Source organism: Molossus molossus, unplaced genomic scaffold (genome assembly GCF_014108415.1).
Source record: "Molossus molossus isolate mMolMol1 unplaced genomic scaffold, mMolMol1.p scaffold_m16_p_11, whole genome shotgun sequence".
NCBI lineage: Eukaryota > Metazoa > Chordata > Mammalia > Chiroptera > Molossidae > Molossus > Molossus molossus.
This window is the reverse complement of record NW_023425346.1, coordinates 102,429,525-102,452,465: the sequence shown is the minus strand read 5'-3', so window position 1 is coordinate 102,452,465 and position 22,941 is coordinate 102,429,525. Positions and strand designations below refer to the sequence as shown.

At 54.3% G+C, this 22,941-nt stretch overlaps 1 protein-coding gene across 3 annotated transcripts in view; it reads right to left on the bottom strand.

The window, feature by feature from the left end:
• Nucleotides 1-345: 345 nt before the first annotated feature.
• Nucleotides 346-22,941, bottom strand: part of ATG16L1 (autophagy related 16 like 1) — a 79,743-nt gene continuing 57,147 nt past the window's right edge. For all 3 annotated transcript variants that reach the window (XM_036253857.1, XM_036253855.1, XM_036253856.1), the window contains 13 exons: nt 21,541-21,585; nt 19,514-19,707; nt 17,707-17,766; nt 16,074-16,150; nt 15,096-15,231; nt 14,085-14,169; nt 12,333-12,405; nt 9,899-10,036; nt 7,447-7,524; nt 5,688-5,711; nt 3,954-4,009; nt 997-1,012; nt 346-574 (listed from right to left, as the gene is read on the bottom strand). In XM_036253857.1, coding sequence (XP_036109750.1) covers nt 466-574; nt 997-1,012; nt 3,954-4,009; nt 5,688-5,711; nt 7,447-7,524; nt 9,899-10,036; nt 12,333-12,405; nt 14,085-14,169; nt 15,096-15,231; nt 16,074-16,150; nt 17,707-17,766; nt 19,514-19,707; nt 21,541-21,585 — 1,091 coding nt within the window. In that variant the 3' untranslated portion in view covers nt 346-465. The remainder of the gene's footprint in view (nt 575-996; nt 1,013-3,953; nt 4,010-5,687; nt 5,712-7,446; nt 7,525-9,898; nt 10,037-12,332; nt 12,406-14,084; nt 14,170-15,095; nt 15,232-16,073; nt 16,151-17,706; nt 17,767-19,513; nt 19,708-21,540; nt 21,586-22,941) is intronic.

Sequence of the window (22,941 nt, the reverse complement as noted above, 5' to 3'; positions counted from 1 at the left end):
AGCGGTTAGACCGTCGGCTCACGGACCAGAAAGTCCCAGGTTCAATTCCTGCTAAGAGCACCTACCTCGGTTGCGGTTTGTCCCTGGCCCCGGTCGGGGTCATGCAGGTGGCAGCCAATCGATGTCTCCCTCACATTGATGTTTCTCTCTCTCTCTCCCTCCCAAGGGCGGGCCCATCCATTTCAGCCGCCTTCCCCCCTTGGAGGGCCAGTGCTGAGCCCCTGCGAACCGCTGGCCTCCTTTCCAGATGCTGCCTTCCCCTACCCCAGACTCAGGGACCTAAGCCTGCAGCTTTGTGTCAGTGATGTCACTCAGCCTCCCCAGCAAACCAGCCTGACTCAGGACCCAGAAGAACAAACTTTATTTTTGTGAAGAGACACTTTGGTATTTAGCATCACTAAAGGGCTAACTGTGGAGCTTGGCTCAGCCGCTGCTAATACCCCATTTCCTGTCCTGGGGACCTCTTCACTCATCTGCAGCCGCATCCGGGTCTCTCTTCTTCTCCTCGGGGTCTCCGGAGTCTTTCAGATTTTGGCGAGCAAAATCCTCAAAAACCAAATTTTCATCCTGGAAACTAAAATCACACAAGGAACGTTTTGATGGTGGCACGCTCTGAAGCTTGCCATGAGACCCCGAGCGGAGCAGGATCCTAGCTCTTCCTTTCGCGACAAAGGAACCCATGGGGCTGCCTGCGTGATGGAACACGGGCCCTCGCCCTTCTCGTGGCTGCTCAGGAAAAATCTCTTTAACAAGCAACAAAGAGAAAAAACCCACAGGGCAGACTACACACCCAGTATACCCGTGCATGCATGCACACATGAGTGCATGTATGAGTGTGCATGTGTGCGTGTGTGTGCCTTAGTACTAGGAAACAAAAGGAAAAGCAGGGTCCAAACCCGTGTCAAAAACATGAGGTGTGCACAAAATGACCCATGAAGGGGTTTGTGCCGGATGAGAAAGTCACAGAACACAGGGCGATGCAGGGCGGTGACTCACCTTTCCTTTGCCGTAGCTGTGACATGGAATGAAAGGGAGAGAGACATTAGCATAAAGTCCGTGTAATAGCTGCACCTGGAAAATTTCTTCCTTGTTTAGTGATTTGTAGTTGAAGGGATAAAAGGCCGAGATACATGCATTTCATGATGACGGCATGTACTTCCTGCTTCTTTGCCTTTTCCCACTTGGTGAACCTGCATTTTTTTTTTTTAAATCCTCACCCAGGGTATTTTCCCATTTATCCTCAGACAGAGCGGGAGGGAGAGAGGGAGAGAGAGCAACATTGACTGGCTGCCTCCTGCACAACCCTGACCGGGACCAGGGACAAACCTCAACCGAGGTACATGCACTTGACCAGAATCGAACCCACGACTCATTGGTCTGCTGGCTGATGCTCTAACTGCTGAGCCCAACCAGCCAGGGCTCTCCCTACATTTTTAACCATCACTTCTTTTATAAAATGCCCCAACCCTCACTGCTCGACGGGACCAATTCACAACCTCACCTCCAGCACCCTATTCCTGGGTGGACTCACTCTCTGACGTCACACTTCTCTTTCAAAGCGTCTCTCCCTGCCTGTCCCTGGGACGCTGTCTAGATCAGAGTCCCCAGATGCTGTCAGGACCCAGGCTCCCCCACCTCAAACCTTCTGCGTTGGGCTCTCGAGGGGCGAGTCCTGGGACTCATGCTTACCCAGCACCTGCAGTAGTTGAGTTTGAAAACCACCTCTGGCCCCTCAGGGCTCCATTTCTCTGTTAACACACTGATCTTTATTTTGTTGGGTTATATTCTCATATATGTTTTGCAGCCCCAGTGAACTGCTACTAATTTGAGGGTTTTTCTTTTTTTAGCTTTCTGCCTCCCTAGTAAAGTACTGGTATAAGCCTCGGTGGTGAGCCAGGAGGAGCTCGGTGATGCTAAGCAGCTCCAGATGACTTCTTGGGAGCACCGTGCTGATGGCCGGCCCTGCTCTTGTCTCTCGTGCCCACCTGGAAGCCAGCCCTGGGAGGGAAGTGTCTGTGTGGGCTGCTAACCACAGGAAACCTACGGAGAGACTGACTCATCAAAACATCCCCTGGGCAAGAAGCCTCCTGGACCCCCACGGCGATAAGCATAAAATTATACTAAGTGGAACCATCAGCCTCGAAGAGAATCCAATCAACACCCTGGTTCCATGTGGATGCTCTTGACAGGGGACAATAAAAGCTTGGTAGCATTTCTACAGCACTTACTACACACAAATTACTTGGCCCCTGGCCCTGGCAGAGCCTCTCAGCCACAACTTAACACTTGCTCTGCTTAGAGTCTGTCCTGCAGGCCAGGGAGCCCGGACCGAGTCAGGTGAGACGTGAGCGTGCATCTATGAATAAAACTGGGTGACTCAGATCCCTGGAAATCAGAGTTTTAAAGCATGGGGTGACTTGTCCTTTCTCCCTGGAATCTCCCAGTACAAGATCCTCGTCGAGTCCAGATGTGTGAGATGTTCGACGTGAGGGCCAGAACAACTGGGAATACGGAAATGTCATACCCAGAAAAGGAATAACGCCATCCCTCCCCCCCCCCCCCCCAGTTCAGCCGTAAAGTCTTCACAGCTGCAGAAAACAATTTCACATAACCTGTGACATCTCCTCAGGTCACAGTTCTAAAATAGCCTTCGCAAATGTCCTTGAAAGAGACCAGAATGCATCTCAATCTCACATGGTTCAAAATAGTATTTTAATGACACAAGCATAAGTGGATAAAATAAACATGGCTAGACTGTATTTTTCCCCCAGGGGAAGGTTTTGGCAAAGCACCCTGAGCATTCGGATCCAAGCGATTTGGAAAAGATACTTGGAGGCAAAATAGTTTTGAGACAAAAACCAAATGAATCTGGGGGCCCTTTCTACTGTTCGAATGCCGTCTCCTTATCCACACAGAAAAGCTAGAAAGAAAGTACGAGAAAAGAAGGCGCTCTTGTTTGCGCCACGTTTCCTTGAAATATTCCTATTGCCGTAACCACGGGAGTCCCTTCCGGGCAGGTCCCTTCCTCCGCCGTGGCAGCTAAGCCGCTTAACACTCAGTAGAGCTTTCTCAGCATTTCCCAGATGGCAGCTGTATTATTTTTGCTGCTTCATTAATCTTCTTAAAAAGAGCTCTGTTGAGCTCTAGCACATACTATGGGCCAATGGTTTTGGGAATAGTCAGAGTCGCATAGGCATGACTTCATTTACTTTTAACATCATACGAGTCAACAGAGTCACAATTCAAAGGAGCCACAGTGTCAAGACCCCAGCCTGACCCTCGTGCCTGGTATTTTCCATCTTCTCATCACAATCTCCACTGTCAAAATTATTCAACTTTGCCCTGGCTGGTTTGGCTCAGGGGTTAGAGCGTTGGCCCTTGGGTTCAATTCCTGGTCAAGGGCACATACCTGGGTTGCAGGTTCGATCCTTGACCCTGTGCAGGAGGCAACCAATTGATGTGTCTCTTACATCGACGTTTCTCTCTCTCTCCCCCTCCCTCCCCACCACGCTCTCTAAAAATCAATGGAAAAACATCCTCAGGGAAGGATTAACCACAACAACAGAAAGTAGCTGTCTTCTAAAGGCCTGCTAGTATTTTCTAATGACAGGCAAAAGCCCCAGGCTCTCTAATTTATTTTTCACCTAAACTTTCTTTAAATCTAAATCCAGGTCTGTTCACAGGAGAACCTCTGCTTTTAAATCATTCCTGAAAAAACCTGACGAGATCGCCCGAGCCCGAGCTCAGGCCTGCTCCGTCCTCCCCGTGCGCTGAGGGTGGACAAGAGCCTGGCTCAGGACTGACGAAGCAAACACCCCTGCCAGGCCCAGGCCCCTTAAGGAGGACATGGCCACGCCCACGCGCACACATGGTCAGGAGAGCCTAGCAGAGAACCTGCATGCAATCAGTCTGCAAGTCGGAATGACAGAGAAAGCCAGGACACGTGGACTGACCTGGGTCCTCGGGCTGCGGGTGCATGAGGCGGAAGGGCACCTCAGTGGCCACTTCACTACAAAAGAGAAGCATACAGACCGGTCAGAACATGCATGTAATTATAGATCACACAGGACCCAGTGAGATTCAGAACAAAACAAACCAGAAGTCAGGAAGTGGTCAAGCAGGAATTTAAATGTGTTCCCTGGCAGGTGGTCCAGAAGCCTCACTTAGGCATGGCCCAGGCAGCTGGGTTCCTTTCCTCCTGGTTGCTAGTTTTGGTGGCATGATACTGTGGTAGAGGACAGGTGGACAGAGGACAGTTTTGAAAAATATCCTTTGCAAAAATGTACACAATTTGTATGTGTTAAATCTATGTAAGGCTGGCCCGGCCCGTGTGGCTCAGTGGTTGAGCGTCGACCCGTGCACCAAGAGGTCGCCAGTTCGGTTCCTGGTCAGGGCACATGCTCAGGTTGTGGGCCTGATCCCCAGTGGGGGGCATGCAGGAGGCGGCCAATCGATGTTCTCTCTCATTGATGTTTCTATCTCTCTCTACCTCTTCCTCTCTCTCTAAAATCAATAAAGGGAAAAGAAATCTTTGTAAGGCTGGTACGCTGGGGACCAGGGACACAGTCTCTTGACAGAGAGCAGAATAGAGATGAACAGAGTCCGCCAAATTCCAGAAGGGTTTTGGGATGAACTGGAATCTATACGAAAAGAGGGAAGGAAAGCAGAAAGCAGAAGAGAAATCTGGACAAAGGGAAAATGAAGTGTGTGTGTGTGTGTGTGTGTGTGTGCGCGCGCGCGCGTTACTCCTTGCTTCACCCAGGGCTCACCACATCCTGTCCAGCATTTGCCACTTTGTTAAAGCACATGTTAAAAGGCCGTCGTCAGACCCCAGCACAGATGCACAGACGGGTCTAGAAGAAGCGTGCACTGGCCCCATGGGAGGGAAGTTGGTGCAAGTTGGGGCGAAGGGGTGGGTAAACTCAGGGCCTGCCTCCAACACGTCCCACCTGCTGTGTACTGTGTGTCACTCGTCACAACAGCCAAAAGGTGAAAACAACCCAAATGCCCACCAGATGAAAGGCCAAACAAAACAGGGCCTCTCCATAAATGGAGTGTCAGTCGGCCAGAGAAAGGAAAAAGGCGCCAACACCTACAACACAGGCGGACCTGGGAAACAGTACGCTGGGCGCAAGGAGCCAGATGCCAAAGGACAAACACTGAGTTTGCATGAGTAAGAAATGTCCAGAACAGGCCAGCCTATGGGAACTGAAGGCAGATTAGTGGCTGCCGGGGACTAGGGAGGGGGCGGATCGGGAGAGAGCACGTACTGGGTACAGGTTTGCTCCGGGGGCTGTAAAAACGTACAGGAGCTCGATGGTAGTGACTGTTCCACAACTGTAAATACACCCGATGCCACTGAACCGTACTTTCAAGTGGTTAAAATGGTAAACTTCATGTAGCATGTATTTTACCGAACACGCACACAAAGGCAGCTGCATGGAGTGTGGCCATTTCCTGAGTGTGTGTGTCCTCGCCCAGGTGCAGGCCCAGCTGTGGTCTCAGAGAAGCACCCCACCCCTTGGCCATGGTCTGCGTGATGCAGCTGAAAGGCAGAGAACCTCACTTCCTAACGGCCCTGAGCACAGCGGCCAGGAAACCAGGCTTCCCTGGGACTGTCCTGAGCCCCAGGTTTGTTCCTTTGAAATCCTGGGAACCGAGTGGATAGGGAAGGTGAAGAGGCTTACCTGGAGGTGAGCTCTCCCAGAAAGCTAGGAGACAAAAGCAAACAGGGCTGTGGTGAGGGCCCACAAGGTAGCATGGCCTTACTTCCCATTATTCAGAGGACGGATGCGTCCCAGCCCTGTCCCTCGCTCTCAACTTTCAGGATCCTTGCGTCCCTTAATATTCACTATTCCTCTCTGCTTGCGATTTCATGTCTTTCGCCAGTGGATTGGCTCAAATGAGGAGGCATTTAGGTTCAAGTCCTACTGTTCAAGAATAAACAACAGACCAGAAATTCTCTCTTGACTGCAAAGATCCTCGTGAAAGACCTGTTACTCACTTATCTTGAGAGCTAAGAGAAATTCTACTCTGCTTTTATATCTTCTTTGAGAAAACATGTACACTTTGAAAAAACACAACAAATACAAAATTTGCAAAATCAACCCATGTTCTACTTTGTCACCCCAACCAAAATTTGGGCAACTTTTTATCTGCTCAGAATTACAAAATATATGCCTGGACTTGCCTTTGATGGTTGAACTACCCAAGGCTCATCGAGGTCAGAGGCCAGAGTCATTGACAATAGAATTTGAAAAAAAAAAAGAGAATTCCAGTTTTTCCCTATTTCTAAAAATATGTTTTTTTAAACTAATTTGAGAGAGAGAGAAAGGGAGAGAGAAGCATTGATCAGCTGCCCCCTGCTGGGGATTGAGTGTGCAACCTGGGCACGTGCCCTGACTGGGAATTGAACCAGCAACCTTTTGACGCATGGGACAACGCTCAACCAACTGAGCCATACCCGCCAGTTTTTCCCTTCTGATGAGGTTTTAAAAATGAAAGAAATTGCCCAGTCGGTGAGCCTCAGTGCTTGAGTACCAACCCATGGATCAAGAGGTCACTGGTTCGATTCCCGGTTAGAGCACATGTCCAGGTTGTGGGCTCGATCCTGAGTGTTTCTATCTCTCTCCCCTTCTCTTTTCCTCTCTATCTAAAAAAATCAATAAAGATATATTAAAAAAATATATATATATATATATATATACACACACATATGTATATAACCATCTCCTCAGAGCTCTGAGATATGCCCTCCTATGAAAAGGAAACTCGCCCTGGCCGGTTTGGCTCAGCGGTTAGAGCGTCGGCCTGCGGTCTGGAGAGACCCGGGTTCGGTTCCCGCTAAGGGCACGTACCTCGGTTGCAGTTTGTCCCCGGCCCTGGTTGGGTCGTGTGGGTGGCAACCACTCGATGTGTCGCTTTCACGTCGATATTTCTCTCTCTCTCTCTCTCCCTCCCACTCTATCTGAACAAAATATCGAAAAATGTCCTCGGGTGAGGATAAAAAGAAAAGAAAAGGAACCTCCCAAATTCTGTGATGACATGTTGGGAAGGGCCAGGAAAGGTCTCTCCCTTACTGATGGATGCCTCTCCCCGAGGGCTATGAGAATTCCCGAGACAGGCATCATTCTTTCCTGATGTTCAACACAACTCTAAACGGATTGTCCTTTTTCGAATGTCACCTTGCAGCCCGTGAGCATAGGCACACCCACTCTTGTCACATGGTACGAAGAGTGCACATACTTCATCATCTGCTTCCCTGCCTTTTCCCACATGCTGTTCTATCCGACAGAACTATGAAACTAGACCCATAGTCTCTCCAAAACTGAACTCCGTAAATAATCGGTAGACTTTTCAGCCCTTCCTGTGCTTTCTGTCTCCCTGTCACTCAGGAAGGAAACAATTCAGCCAGGGCAGACAGAGTGGTGGGACTTGGACACTCACCCTGACACCGTGAGCTTCACCTTGATCTGGTAAGACACCAGGATACCCAGCACGGTCCGGTCTATGCCCTCCTTTATGCTGCGCGAACAGAAAGGAGAAGCAGGGGATGCAGCGGAATCAAGGACGGGGAACCACCCCCTCGTCTCCACACGGGCATGCCCTCATGGGGCATCTTCTCAAGAAACCGGGGAACTCAACCCAGCTGTCAAAGTCCTAGAAAGCTCCACACTCAGGGCAGGGGGATTCCTCTCCTGCCGTTTCCCCTCTGGAAGGTCAGGGACAGGATGTGCTTCCTGGTTCTCCCTGCTCTGCCTCTGCTGATGTTCATCCACCTGCTTATCAGCCAGAAACCCTGTCCTCCGCGGCTCCTCCCACTGTCCCACCTGCCATCCCTGGCTGGCCACTGCGTCCTCCACAGGCTTTTCCCCGAGCCAAGTGCCCTCTCTGAGCTCTCTGCCGCTCTGCAGCCAGGCAGACCTCCCAGCATCAAGCCCAAGCACGGCCGGGCGGGTCACCTGCGAGCTGGCCTCTGTCTGCCTTTGCCACCGCATACCTTGGTATGCCCCGGGGTCCCCCAGTGCCAGCCTCGCCAAACACAAACCTGCTTCTCAAGGCCTTCTCCCCTGCCCCCCAAGACCTCAAGTGGAAGGTGACCCTCCTTTGTGAAGCCTCCTGGACACCTGCCAGGCAGCATGGGTCTCCCTCCTTTGTGTCCTGCCATGCGTCCCCAGCACCCAGACCACGGGGAAGTGAATGGCGTGCTGAGTGAGGCCGCCGCACGTGCCCAAGGACAGTGCGGTCTCACCGGCCAGCCGGAGACTTCATTCCAGGCTCCAACAACATTGCCGAGTTCCTCCCAATTGGCAGGCACCAGGCTGGGCATTTATTTACTTTTTTAAGAGCGAGAGAGAAATATAGATTTATTGTTCTACCACTTACGCATTCATCGGTTGATTCTTGTATGTACCCTGACCGGTGATCGAACCCACAGCCTTGCCCTATCGGGATGACTCTCTAAGCAACTGAGGCACCCGGCCAGGGCCCAGGCTGGGCATCCTAACACAGATAGTTATCTCATGTGATCCGTTGTGGGGAGTTGGGTGTACTTCAGGACGTCCACTAGCAGGAACCGAGGTATAAAAATGTATGAAATACTAGATAAGACCATGCGGATGGTGATAGATAACACGGCCGAGACCCAAAGGCTAGCGGCAGAAGGCAGGGCAGGGCTGTGTTGAAAGGTCTGAGGAGGGTGCTGAGGGAGGGAGAAAGGCTCTGGGCCTGGAGGAGACACCCAGCCAGGGGAGCCTTTGGTGAGGGGCACCTTGGACATCGCTTCCAGGACACAGCGCCCCCTAAATCACTTCATCGGCTCATTGGTGCCCAAACTCCCTGAAGAGGGCAAAACGCCTTAATCTGGAATCGTGGGGTGTGGCCAAGCACTCAGTGGGGAGAGGTTGCCACCAAAGGGTAAAGGGGGTACAAGCCTGAGACCCCCCCTGGGCTGGGGTGGCGCTCTGCCTTGAACAGGATGGGGCCGCGGAGCTGGGGAAGAGAATGTACTTCATCGCATGCCTGAGGACACCCTGCCAGCCTCCTCCCTGCCTTCTTCCTTGAATGGGAGTCTCTCTCTCTCTCTCTCTTACATGTGCATACACACGCGCACACACACACGCACACACACGCATGCACACCCAAATGGGTTAATCTGGGTTCTGCTGCCGTGGTCACTTTCTAGGGCCCTGGAAGGCGGCCCTGAAGTTGGGGGTGAAACCAGGGCTCAGAGTTAGGAGTGGATTTTGCCATTAACTGGCCAGGTGACCTTGGATGAGCCTCTCATTTTGGACGAGCCTCTCATTCTGGCTGAACTTCAATTTCTTTATCTACCAAATGAGTGTGAGTTCACCTTCCTCACAAGTGTGGAGACACATGTTTGTAAAATACTCCATAAGCGTAAAGCGTTTCTGCAGACACACCGAGCTACGGTTGGCCCCGTGACTCTCGTGCCCCAGCACAGGCTGACCCGGGACCGCTTCCCCCTCCTCCCTCACAGAGCACCACGGTGTGCTTCAGGGCCTCACACACCAGCTCGGCAAGGGATCCTCGGAAGACGCTTTCTGTCCCCTACTGCTCACCTCCCACATCTCACATGGATTGTCTCCATAACCCTTCTAACCTCTCTGTGAGAAGAACTGTCCCCATGCTTCACAGACGGGCAACCCGAGCTTCTCAGACAGCTCGAGGGCCTGGCCCGAGCGGCCCAGACGTAAGTGCGGGAGCTGGGGGTTGGCACAAGGCTCTCCCAGAGCCCGCAGCTGTCCCCACCACGTCACACCAGGAGTGGGAGTGGGCCCTGCCTGTGAGCCCCCGGGGTGGGATGGGAAGGGGCAGCAGACCAGCGCCACCCCGCACTGAGTCTCAGGGGCTCATCTCCTGAGCTCCGAGGACTCACATGGTGCTGGAGGCAAGATTCGTGTCCTCGTGCTTGATTTTCCCGTCCAGGGCGATGCCCCTCCGCTCTCGGTTGTTGGCCAGCAAGGGCACCAGCGTCAGCGTCGTGGTCAGAGTGCTGTTTGGCGGCACTTTTTCTCTGCAGGAAGAAAGCAGAGAGGAGATCTGGCTAATTGTTCTTGTGGCCATAAAGCCACCATCGATCCCGGGAGCCCCTGTCGGCCACCGAACATGTTCCAGGATCATGTGCCCCGCGACTCACTGGAAAGACGGCCCAGGTGCCTGCGCATTGGCCTGCCCGGGCGCAGAAGAGTATCACTGACACCTCAAAACGGGCTGCCAGCAACATTACGACATGTCCTTGAGTCCCTATGTCTGCTCTCATCACTGAATTTCTGGAATGTTCTGTGGGGTCAAATGAGACCAACTGGCCCAGGGTCAGGGACCACACCAGTCCGCTCCTGAGACTGAACCACACAGCTGACTGCAGGGCCGTCTGGCCGGAGCCAGCAGCAAGCCCAGGCGGGATGTCATTCTGAGGGGTCGGTGGGCCATGGCGGTGGGCACTGAGAAGGGGCGAGGCGAGGTCCTCCACTGGAGCGGCACAGAGCAGCTCATGCTCCCAGACGCCATCGTCAGGCAGGAGGGGCTTCCCCGCATCGGACCGACGCGGGGGACACAGCGGCATGGTTTCTCCAGGTTGGCTGGATCCGGCCCACTGAGCAGCGCCTGGGGCTGGAGAGCTGGTCCTGCCACTCACCCACACACTGACACCAGGCCACGCGGTGCCGTCGGAGCGGCCGTGGGTAGGCCGCCCCAGGATCTCCACTCTGCAGTCAGGGAAGCCAGCCGGGCGCACAGCCGCACCTGCTCTCTGGCTGCAGAGCCCAGAAGGCGGGCTGCCTGTGCCCGCCCCATCCCCGTGCCCGGCAGGAGAGGTGTGGCACTGGAAACACGGCCCAGCAGCTGGCGCGGCCCCTCCCTTAGCCTGCTGGGGTCTGAGCTGCCACCCGAAGGGCGTCCTACGGGAGCCCCCCGCGGAGCTTCCAGCAGCTGTGGCTTCTCCCGCCCGCAGGTGCCTGGCAGGCTCCCGGCATCCTCATCACAGGGTTCTGCGGGAGCACGAGGTGGCCCGCACTTAGCCAGCTGGTTTGGGCAGCAGAGGGACAAAAGCAGAAATTACATTCAAAGGGGATGGTCCTAGGAAGGGGAGTGGCCCTTCCTTCAGCCAGCAAGGCCACCGCCCAGGGCCTTCAGGTCCTGGGACTGGATGGTGGGCAGCTCGGGAGTCGGGTCCGAGCTGGACTGATGGAGGCCCACCCACCAGGGCCCAGGGAGCCCCAGGGTTCAAGGACGATGGCCTTGCTGTGCAGCCTTCCGAGTGGCCTGTGGTCTGAGACCTCCCACCGTGAGACCTCCCGCCGCCGCCCCCGGGGGGTGGGGGCTAGATTGGTTCCTAGTTTCCTGGGAACTATTTGGTCCGAAATGTCCCTGAGAGCTGAAAAGAGAACCAGATTGTGGGGTGTATTAGGGGAGCCTCAGCCCAGGAGCACTCTCCCCGTCCTTGTCGAGCGTATGCCCAAAGGTGAGCCATGAAGACTGCTAGGATGGTGGGCAAGGATGCACCCTACAGGGTCCCCAAATTGGCTTTCCTGCCTCCCTCTGGACCTACTTCGGGTGATAGCTTATCCCAGAGTTACCTTTTAAATACTGGGTGCTGCTATCTTGCCGAATCAGTGTCTTTCTTCACCCCGCTCTGCTCTAACGTGGCAACACTCTGCACACCTCGGTCCTTAGAACATGCCCGCCGGACAAAGACCTTCCCCAGGGTCCCCTCGGGGTAGGGGTGGGTAACCCAGACACCGTGTGTGATGACTCTCTCTGCCTGCCTAGCACAAAGAAAAACTAGGCAGGTCTCCCCCTCCACCAAGAGGTCATCTCAGGGTTCTCCCTTGGTCTGGACTCTAATAAAGGGAGAAAAGTTGTTGGTGACAACCGGCTAAGAACTGACACAGCATGCCACCCCAGTTGTCATCAGCATGAGCTTTTTAAATGGAGAAGAAGATCAAGAGATAGAGAACATTCCCTGGGCTGACAGATCGTTTGATTATCTGCTGGGGTGGGGGTGAGGGGTAGGAATAGTATCAAGTTCCTGGCCATGTATTCCAAGGATACAAAGAAGGTCCAGCTGTTCCCCCCGCAACATTCCTAGCCTTATTTCCCTCCTCCCCACGTGTCTTAGCCTGACGGTCTCCGGAGGGAGGGCGGAATGGAGACGCTGACCGGGGCAGCCCTCGAAGTGAGCAAAGGGGAGGAAGTGGAGAGCTGGTCAGCTAGCCTCGCATTGACTTCCCCCACCGAGATGAGCGAAAGGGGAACTTGACCCAGAAGCCTGGGCCGCCCAGGAAACACAAACCCCACAGTTAGTCACTCACTGTGCTTCCTCCTGGGCCACCGGCTTGACGTAATAGTCACTCGAGTAGAGAACCACATTGGCCACTTGTTCCACTGCAGAGGGGGGACAGGGGCGGGTGGTTCACATGGGGTCCTCCGCGCAAGGGCCGGGTGCTGCCCGCCTTCCGGGGACGCGGTTGGTCTTCCCTCTCTAGTGCTTCTGGGGCTTGGCGTTCTCGTCTCCAAGCTTAAAGGCTGAGATTTGTGAGGCCACTGTTCACTGATAACCTGCTCTGTGACGACTCCTGCCCCCGCTCTCTGCTGAGCCCCTGGTGTGGCCCCGAGGGTCTTCCCCAGGCACACAGTCTTCCAGCACTTCCTCTCTTCCTCCAAACCTGCCCGCTTCCAGCATTCTCTGTTTTACTGAATGAACACCTTCCAGGTGTCCAAGCCAGAAACCAGTTGGAGGCCGAGCAGGATGGGCTCATGGGTGCACGTGGTGGATGGGGAGGTAGGCTCTGGAGCCAGGCTGCTGGGGCTCAAATTCCAGCTTAGCCATCGGCTGTGAGTTACTTAGCTCCTCTAGGCCTCAGTTTGCCCATCCGCAAAATGGGGGTGATAACTGCATGTCACTCATATGGGTATTGTGATGATTAAAAATATTAAAAACTATATACATGTTTTGTATCGATTTTTTTAGAGAGAGTTGGAAAAATCTATTTGAGAGAGATACATTGATCGGCTGCCCCCTGCACGCCCCCTACTGGGGATGGAGCCAGCAACCCAGGCATGTGCCCCACCTGGGGAATCCAACCAGGGCCTCTCAGGCCATGGGCAACGCCCCATCCACTGAGCCACCTCAGCCAGGCAAAAAAAGATGGTTTTTAATCCCCATTAAAACCAAATTTGAGGATGAAAAGAAACAATTTGTTTGAAGCACTCAGCACAGTGCCCGCCCTATAGAAAGCTATTAACATCTTACTTCAGAAAATTCAACAGCTTCTTTCAAAAATCAATGGTGTTGATGCTAGGATTCATAACACTTCGAGAGAGAATTCTAAATCAAAGTATCAAATGATACTTCCACAATCCTGTTACTTCGTGGAACACTGTATTGAACACTATATACCACTAAATAAATAAACCAGGTCCTATAAGGAATTAAAGGCATATGAACTAAACCAATAGAAAACAAAGCCATAAATAAAGCATTCGTATTCGCATTAGGAAAAGCCTAGAATTCTTTAGTACGCATGCATCAGAATTTCTGAATCTTATTTATGACACTTAGGGTGAGCAAGCATCCTGGTCTGCCTGGGACTGGCCCCATTTCAGCCCTGAAAGTCCTGGGTACCTGGGTAGGTCACCCTAACACACTAAGTCTAACTTTGTCTTGGTCATCAAACGTTTGCACGAAGTGAACTTGGGGGTGCTCCTCCCAGGTCATTCTGCTGTGCCTTTTTGATGTAGCTCATACAACACAACTGACCTTTCAACACAGCTCATCACTGACCCCCCGAGGGAGTCCTGTCCTGGCTGCCCTGAGACCTGGCACGGCCCCTCCAGGAAGATCAGTCAGGATGCTGTCCCCAGACAAAGGCAGCCTTAAGCTGGGATGACTCCCAAGGGCTTTCCTCCCCCTGAGGTCCTGCCGTCCATGACAACAGAGAAGACAGGGCGTCCCAAGGACCCAGGAGGGCCTTATCCAACCAGAGGAGAGACCCTCGGGAAATAGGACCGGACTGAGAAATTCTAGAAGACTCCGCCTTCCAGCTTTGAGCAAAAGGTCCTACCTACTGCTTTAATCTTCTTCACCGTCTTCTCTGTGTTGTTGGTCACAGTCACGGTCACGGGAATGGGTTCCCCATGGAAGTAGATCTGAAAAAGTTGGCAGACAAATCAGAACAGGGAACAGAGCATGGTGGTATCTTTAATCACGGCTTTCTAAACGCATCTCAGTCCTCCCACTGGAATAAAAGCGACTGGACTCCCTTGCGTTCCAGGAAGATGAAGTGACAGCCACGTGTCACCAGAGGAGGGTCCGGAACACGTTCTGCCCCGTCTGTGGGGTGCTGAGGAGGAAACGGTGACTGATGTGGAGCGGAGCGAGGGCACCCCTGCCCAGAACGCGCAGTCCTGAGAGTCACTGCGAAGTTGGTCAGGGCGTCTCGAGTGGAACTATACGCGTATCTGGGGCAGAACCTCTGCCGTGGTGCCCATGCAACCTGGCCCAGGTGGGCGCCCCCTTGCACACGTGTGCGCGCACACGCATACACATGCACACGCAGGCACACATCCGTGTGCACACAAAGTATTTAGGCTCTTGCCAACATGTGCGTACGACTCTTGGTGACCGGAGGGGCCAGAGACAGCCTTGGCCAGGGGTTCACCTTTTTCGCTGTGACACACCTCGTGGATAACATTACCTGCATCAAGGCCAGGTTTCCAGTGAAACTTGAGTTTTCCAGGGAAGTGACAGTTTGTGACGCCACACCCATCAGTGCCACACTAGTAAATGAGGCCCGTAGGGCAGAGATGGGGCAAAGATCGCCTGGGGTCGGGGTCTGGAATCTGCCCGCCCACCGCCCCCCGCGGCCTGTGGGTCAGGACTGACGATGACCAGAATGCAAGTCAGTGCGACCCTATTCTAATGGTCACCTCTCTCAGCTGCACGTGATGAAAAAGAGCCAGTCTTTCTCAAACTGGTGCTCAAACTGGCCCTAGACACAGCCACAGCGGCAGGGCACTGGGCGGAGCCTGCCCCCAGCCCTGCTCCCACGCGGGACACAGCGCACCGTGCTTACCTCTTTGCTCAGGGAGACCGCGAGGTGCAGGGGCTTGTCGGACATGAAGAACTGCCAGGTGGCCTCAGCCCGGGGCTGGGGACCCATCTTGGACGGGGCGTGCTGTACCTTTCGGATCAGTAACCGCACAGAGCTCCTGGGATGGGAGTCACAGTCCGCAGTCAGAGCCGGGGCCTTAGGGCGGCCCCCAGCTGTCTTTCCCATGCTCACCCGGGGACCCACACACCGCACCCGCTGAAGCAAAGAAGGGGGTCGCTGGTCTGGAGGATGGCCCCGAGGACCTGGTTCCCAGGCCTGTCTCTGTGGTTTCCCCAGCTGGCTGGCGTGGGGCTCATGAACCCTCCCTCGCTGGGACCCTGGGCCGCCTCCTCCGGGTGAAGGGGGTGTGGGAATCTGTGTCCTGTGTTTTATGTGACATGCTTCAGACATGTGCACCGTCACTGCTACTCATTACTGTGGCTTCGACAGGTGTGTGCAGAGGAGGAGGACAGAGTGTTGGGGACACAGCTGAACACTGTGTTCAGGTACAAGAAGAAAACAGACGACCGGGCCTGAGAGGACAGGAGGGACCGTGTTGCTCAGTGGGTGGAGTTTCTGTTTGGGGTGACGAGATGTGGGTAACGATGGTTACACAGCATTGTGAATGCACATAGTTCTAATTGTGCACTTGAAGAGGGTTAAAGTGGCAAACCTCATGTTATGTATGTTTTACCATAATTTAAAAAGTGACAGAAGAAGAAGAAATTTGGAGGTTCTCAGGGCCTTACGAGCCCTTGAGGTTGCTAACTCCCATAATTCTCTTCTGTCCCCACCCTGAAATGACCAGCCACTGACCCCCCAGCCCCCGTGTAGAGGTTGCCCTGGGCTGGGGAGGCTCCAGGGTACAGCACACGGCCCCCTGGGAAGAGTTCACCACAGACACCGGTGAGAGGCAGTGTCTCCCCCCCAGCCCCTCACTGGTCCCACAACCGCGCTTACTTCCTGGGAATTCTGTCCTCGTCGTCATCCGCGCTGTCGATGGCGAATGCTTTGACCTCGAAGTCGACCCCACAGCACTGCAGGGACAGGGCAGACCTCGGTCAGCACCCGCTTCCTGGGACGGGGCACACATCACTGGGGGGGTACTTGGCACCTTCTCGGTTTACCCAGCCTTATTCTTTTTGGGGTTCACCACTAAACTGTCATTGCCCACCATCACCCCGGCACTCTTAGCCACGTGACCCCTGGCTTCCGGTCCCCCCTCCCTCCCCCGTGTGTGCTCCCTGCACAGGACACGCCCTTCCCCCATCCACCCTGCATCCACATGATTCTATCTTTGAAGTGCTTGATGCTCCTCTTTCTCTTTCTTTTGCACATTCGACAAACTCCTATGTGTTCTCCAAGCCCCAGCTCAAGTGCCCGGAGGCCCCAAGCATACGGTCGCCCCTTCCAGGTGTCCTAGGCCTCAGTTCACACTGAGCTCTGATCCCTCGTCTCCCGGGACAGACCACAGGGTGGCACTTTGTTCGGCTGGCATCGTGTCCCCCAGTCCAACCTAGTGACCTTGTCTTCCTCCATCCGGGCTGCCCACACCCGTTTTCTGGACCAGTGGCTTTCCATTGTCTCACGGCCACGGTAAGAAGTCAGGTCTGTCACGTGGCCCAGTGACCAGACACGCACACGTGAAGCAGCTCCCACGAAACCACCCCGAGCTGCGCTGCGTGAGCGGCACTGAGGTTCCCTGTCCTCTTCTGTTCCGTTCCGCTTGTCCTGAGTGCCACTGCTGACCCACGGCGCTGGGCCCGTCACTGCCCGTCACTGCCCTCCACATCCCGGGCCAGGCCAGGCCAGCATGTCTGTAGCTCCCTCCCGGCGTGTCCCAGACACCAATGACTCTTTGGCCGTCATCCTGGGACCCAGAACCTCCCTCCTCTCCTCCTGTCCCCACCGTCCTCCTTCCTCGTCTGGAGTCCCTGGTCCACCACGGTCACTTTGCTTCTCTGTCGGTCCGGGGGTCATGCTTAGCCACCCCACCCCCACTGTCAGCGCAGTGGCCAGAGCCATCCTCCGGGAACCTGGTCAGGACCCGTCGTTCCGAGCCTGCCAGCGGCTCCCCTCTCCCTCGGAAGAATTCAAGTCCACGCAGCCGTCTCTGAGGCCCTTCCCGAGGTGGCCGCACCCCCCGCACCCCCCGGACCTGCTCCCACCCCTGTTCCTCCTGCCCCAGCACACACCGCGCACCGTGTCCCCTGTGCCTGGAAGGCTGTCCCCTGGGAGGGAACGGCGTCTCCTTAACCCTGCTCCAGAGGCCGTCCTCAAACCTCCCAAACAAGCCGCCACCAGACTCCCTTTGCCCCCAGCTCTGGCCTGCACAGCGCCTGGACCCTCGGAGGTGCCCGTAGGTGCGTGTCATTTGCTTCTTGCTTGTTTCTCTCCACCGACCTGTGTGACCCACGCGGGGCGGGACTCTCCCATTTTGTTCACAGGGCCGCTCATGGCTAATACTTGCTGAAGACAAGTGACAGGCTCATCAGACTGCCTCTCTATGTAAGCTTGGCATGTCCCGTGATAAAAGGCCATTTTTAAAGTTTTGAAGGAAGGAGGGAATCCGTGGCATCTCTCCTGAACCAACCTTGCCCGTGTCCTGCGGAGCTGGCTGCAGCATCACCGAGCAGGGCAGGTAGTCGGGAAACTGTGGAAAGAAATAACAAACGGCTTCTTTCAGAGGTGACCCCTGGGGGATGTTTACTCGGCACGAAAAACAGGAAGACGAGGGCGACGGCAATCCGAAGGAACATGTGCTCACGCACACCCCCAGCTCCTGGAACGCCATCGTGGACACAACTGTCCCAAAGTGTCCTGTGTCCTCTTGGACACACCAGCACGCAGGGAGGGCTGTTTTTCAGACATGGGCCCACATGGTGCACGTGTCCTGCCATCTGGCTTGCTCACGTCACTGACCCTGACCTACTCCCCAGGACGTGCTAGGATGATGTCCCCTCCACAAGTCACAGCTCTGCGCCCCTGTCCTAGGGCTCCTGAGACCGCTCCCTCGCGGCTGGTCTCGGCTTTCTTGCCATGACCACCAGCGCTGCCACAAACACTCTTCTTCAGTCCCTCCGCAGTTTCCCCAACTAATCCCAGAGGCTGCTCGGCTGGAGAGAACTGTCAGGTCAGAACCACGTTTTTAAGGCTCCAATACACATTGACATGTTGTCTCCATAGGGCTGTCACCTCAGACTCCCAGTCCCAGTGCCCCGGGGCACCCAGGACTACGAGACCTTTCTATTTATTTATTTATTTACTTACTTATTGGCTAATCCTCACCTGGGGATATTTTTCCATTGATTTTTAGAGAGAGTGGAAGAGGGAGGGAGGGAGAGAGGGAGAGAGAGAGAGAATCATCGATGTGAGAGAGACACATCAATTGGCTGCTTCCCGCACAACCCCAAAGGGGGCGGGGGATCAAACCTGCAACACGGGTACGTGCCCTTGATGGGGAATTGACCTATGACCCTTCAGTCTGACACACTGACCGCTGAGCCAAACCAGCCAGGGCCCATGAAATGTTTTAAAAGTGATTTTTTAGAAAAGCATTGTGATAAAATATACACAACATAAAACTTATCATTTTAAGCGTGCCGTCTAGTGGCATTTAGTGCATTCGTATTGTTCTGCACAAGTCCAGAACCTTCCCGTCATGCCACGCTGAAGCCCTGTCCCCACACCCACTCCCCATCCCTCTGCCCAGCCCTGCAGCTCTGTTCCACCTTGTCTCTAGGAGGTTGACCCCTCCAGGGACATCCCTTGAGTAGAATCACACAGTATTTGTTTCGTGTCTGGCTTCTCTCCCTTTACATCATGTTTTCACAGTTCCTCCATGTTCTGGTGTGTGTCAGAATTTCCTCCCCGTTTTGGGCTGGACCATGTAACTTTGGAGGAGCATATAATCTGAACACACACGAGCAAAGGGTCCATGCCAAGTCTCGGAGGACAGGCAGGCTGGCCCTCGAGGAGCCCGGTGTCCAGGGCAGAGGAGGCCTCGAGGGACCGCACACGGAGCTGTAGCTTCTGTCTCACTAACCCTCCTGTCCCGCAGGGAACTCTTCCGTTTGGAATTCCTCGGGGCCAGCAGAGGGGCACGTCTTTCTTTTTATAGACGGGCAAGTTAAGGAATAACATGCTCATGTAATTAGGTGGTCGGATGAAGGGAAATATTTAAGCCGTTGGTTCAAACGGTGTCTTCAAAGGCTGAGAGGCTATTTTCAAAGTCTTAAAAAAAGACAATCACAGCCCATGCAATCTAGAATTTCCTCCAAGGGTGCAATTTGAAGGCCCACAAATGTGAAGCCGTTCTGCTGTCCCCTTTCCTTTGCACTACAAGGTGCTGTGGGTGAAGGAACCAGGGCAGGGGGGTGCACGTGAGAGGGGTCACCCACCGTGAGCACAAAGGGGTACGTGTTGGCCCCCAGCTTCTTGATCAGGCTCTCCTGCAGTTTCGTGGGGACGCTTGCAGCCCCCACAGGGGGGAACACCTGGACCCGGGAGAAGTACAGGTCCCTGCGGAAGGTCAGGCCCATCACGTCGATGTCTTCCTGGCCGTAGCGGAAGGCGCACGTCACGGAGACATATACTGGAAGGCAAGCAAGAGGAGGGTGGGCACGTCCCATCGGCTGCATGAGCACCGGGTGGCCACTGACACCCTCGGTCATGGAGTCCAACCTGGAGGGGGTGGGATGTGCACGCCTTTCTCTTGACCAACCAGCTCAGTGACCTCAGGAGGCTTTTATTTTATTATTATTTTTTTCTTTTTTTTTAAATCCTCACCCGAGGACATTTTTCCATTTTTTGTACAGATAGAGTAGGAGGAAGAGAGAGAGAGAGGGAAACATCGATGTGAAAGGGACACATCGAGTGGCTGCCACCCGCACGACCAACCAGGGCCGGGGACAAACTGCAACCGAGGTACATGCCCTTAGCGGGAACCGAACCCGGGTCTCTCCGGACCGCAGGTGGACGCTCTAACCGCTGAGCCAAACCGGCCAGGGCTATTATTATTTTTTAAATATGCTTTTATTGATTTTAGAGAGAGGAGGGGAGAGATAGAAACATTGATGTGAGAAACATTGATCAGCTGCCTCCTGCACGCCCCCTACTGGGGATCAAACTGGCAACCTGGGCATGTGCCCCGACTGGGAACGGGAATCGAACCAGTATTTAGTGCATGGGATGAGCTCAACCACTGAGCTACACTGGCCAGGGCTCAGGAGGCTTTCCAACAGTGTGGGTCGCTTGGGTTCTGAGAGCAGGAGGTCTGGATGGAGCTGAAGGGGAAGGTAAGAAGCAGAGGGAAACCGTGCCAGGGAGCAACACAGGGCTGTGCCAGAGCTGGGCAGGGGCTGCGGGCGGAGCTATCAGGGCTGATGGATCAAACGGAGAGATGGAATCGAATCCGAAGAAACCCTCTTTCCACACTGCGTGGACACAAGCATGCTCTCAATGACCACTTCTGGAGACTCCATCTGATGAAAAAGATGTAAATTGTGCCCCCAGTGGACCAAAGAATTATACGAACCTACACGTTACCACTGTCTTTAATGTGGTCATAAAACCACACGTTGTTCTAGAACATGAGGCGTACGGAAGTCGTTGCCCCCGTCCTCAGGAGTTGTGGGTTGAGGATTTTGTCTGCGTCTGTCCTAAGGATATTTGTAAGAGGAAGGTGTGCGGAGGGGACCTGCTAGTACGCCTCCTCCCAGGCAGTGCCGAGATGTGCCCTTTCCTGGGAGGTGCATGAGGAGGAGGAGACAGCAGAGGGATGTTCAGCCCCATTTCTGACCCCTCGCTGCTGCTGGCCCCGCATCTGACACAGTCCCCGGGGCACATCCAGGGTTAGGAACAATGCCTCATGGTTGCCAGCAGTAACCACTCAAAAAGGCATCTTCAGAGTGGAACTGAGTCTGTGACATTATCACAAGGATACCTCGAATCTGCTCTAATCTAGTTTACGAACTGTTAGTACCAAGTCACCCGCTGCTCACATCCCCACTGCCGGGATCTTCAGAGGAGCTGTGGCGCGTGGTTCGGGACCAGCGCAGTGGGCAGAGATGAACCCTGCCTTCCAGCAGCCTCCAGTTCCCCCTTTCCAGACACCCCCCCCCAGGAGCCCTCCTGCAGCGGCCGTGGCACGGGGACGCGAGCACAGTTGCTGGAGCCGACAGACGGGCTCTGGGCTCTGTCACCATTTCCTTCTCCTGCCACCTCGGACACCTGGCTTCCCTGAGTCCTCACCGTCACCTGAGGAGTGAGCTCTGCTGTGAGCAGGACCCGTGTCCTGAGGGTGATCCCAGGGACGCAGCTCGGTGTGCAGGAGAAGCCCAGCGGCTGCCCGCCCTCCTGCGCACGGACGCCCCTTCCCGGCGCCAGCCCGGCCCAGACCACGTTCCCGTGGACGACAGCTCCTCACCTCTCTTTCCCTTCACCAGCTCCGGGTCCACCAGCACCACACCATCTGCAGTGAAAGGAGAGAACAGTGAGGCTGGAGGAGACGGAAGGGACCCGAGGCCTCTCTACAGAGAGGGTTTTTCACTGCACCTGTAAACCGTGTTCATTACCGGAAAAGAAAGCCAAGAGGAAAAAAAGTCGCCTCGATTTCCCCTCCCAGAGATACCCACTGTCAGGACACTGGTACAGAATTTTCTGCTAGATGTATATGCACATGCATGAAATGTTTTTACTAAAAAACAACAAAAAAAAAATGACTAAAATGCATACTATTCAGTTAACTGCTTTCCTCCCTCAACGATATTGCGAACATGCACACACACGCACACACGCACTGTGTCCTCAGCATTTCGATGGCTACACATTGCTCCAAAGAATGAATAGAGCCCACATTTCTAATCACCGCCCTCCTGCTGGGGGCTTTAGGCTGTTCCCAGTGTTCTCCGTGGATTGTACTGAATGCTGCGAAGGGCAGCCTCAGAGATAACCCTCCTCGGTGCCCATGGCCGGACTGGTTGGCCTTTGGTAACACACTGCCAAACCACCTTCCGGACACACGCTCATCCTCGGGGCCCAAAAATGCAGGCTTTGTACACTCCTCTTTTTTTTTTTTTAAATAACTCTGAGTTGCAATAATTATAGAATCACAGAAAGTGGCAAAGACGTACAGAGAGGTCCCAACACATCCGCCATCCAGTTTCTCCCAGTGGTTACATGTCAGATGATTACAGTACAGCATCAAAACCAGGAGGCTGACATGGGTGCGACGGGCGTCCAGCTCTGTCATTTCCTCTCCTGTGGGGAGCTGCGCCCCCACCACGGGTCGCACAGCGCCGCCCCCTCGCGTCGCTCCTTCCCGCGCTCCCTTAGAGCCACCCCCACCCCTTCGCCCCTGGTAACCAGTAATTTCTATAGTTTTCTCATCTCGAGAATGTTGTATGACTGGAATCATGCAGCGTATGGCCTTTGGAGACTGGCTTTCTCACTCGGCGTAACGCCCTGGAGGTCCCGAAGGCTGTGTATCAGCCATGCCTTCTATTTTATTGCTGAGAATTTCACGGGACGACGTGCCACAGACCGTTTAACCGTATGCACCCACAGGGACACATTTGATTCCTTCCAGTCTGGAGCTGTTACCAAGTTGCTAGGAACAAACGTGGACAGGTTTTCATGTGGACGTAGCTTTCATTTCTCTGGGGTCAACCAAAGCCAGGAGCACAGCGGCTGGGTCAGGTGGTGAGTGTACGTTTAGTTTTTTAAGAAACTGCCAAACTATTTTCTAGAGTGGCTGTGGCATGTCGCATTCCCACCAGCCACGCGTGGGCGATCCCGTTCCTCTGCACCCTCGCCAGCATTTGGTATT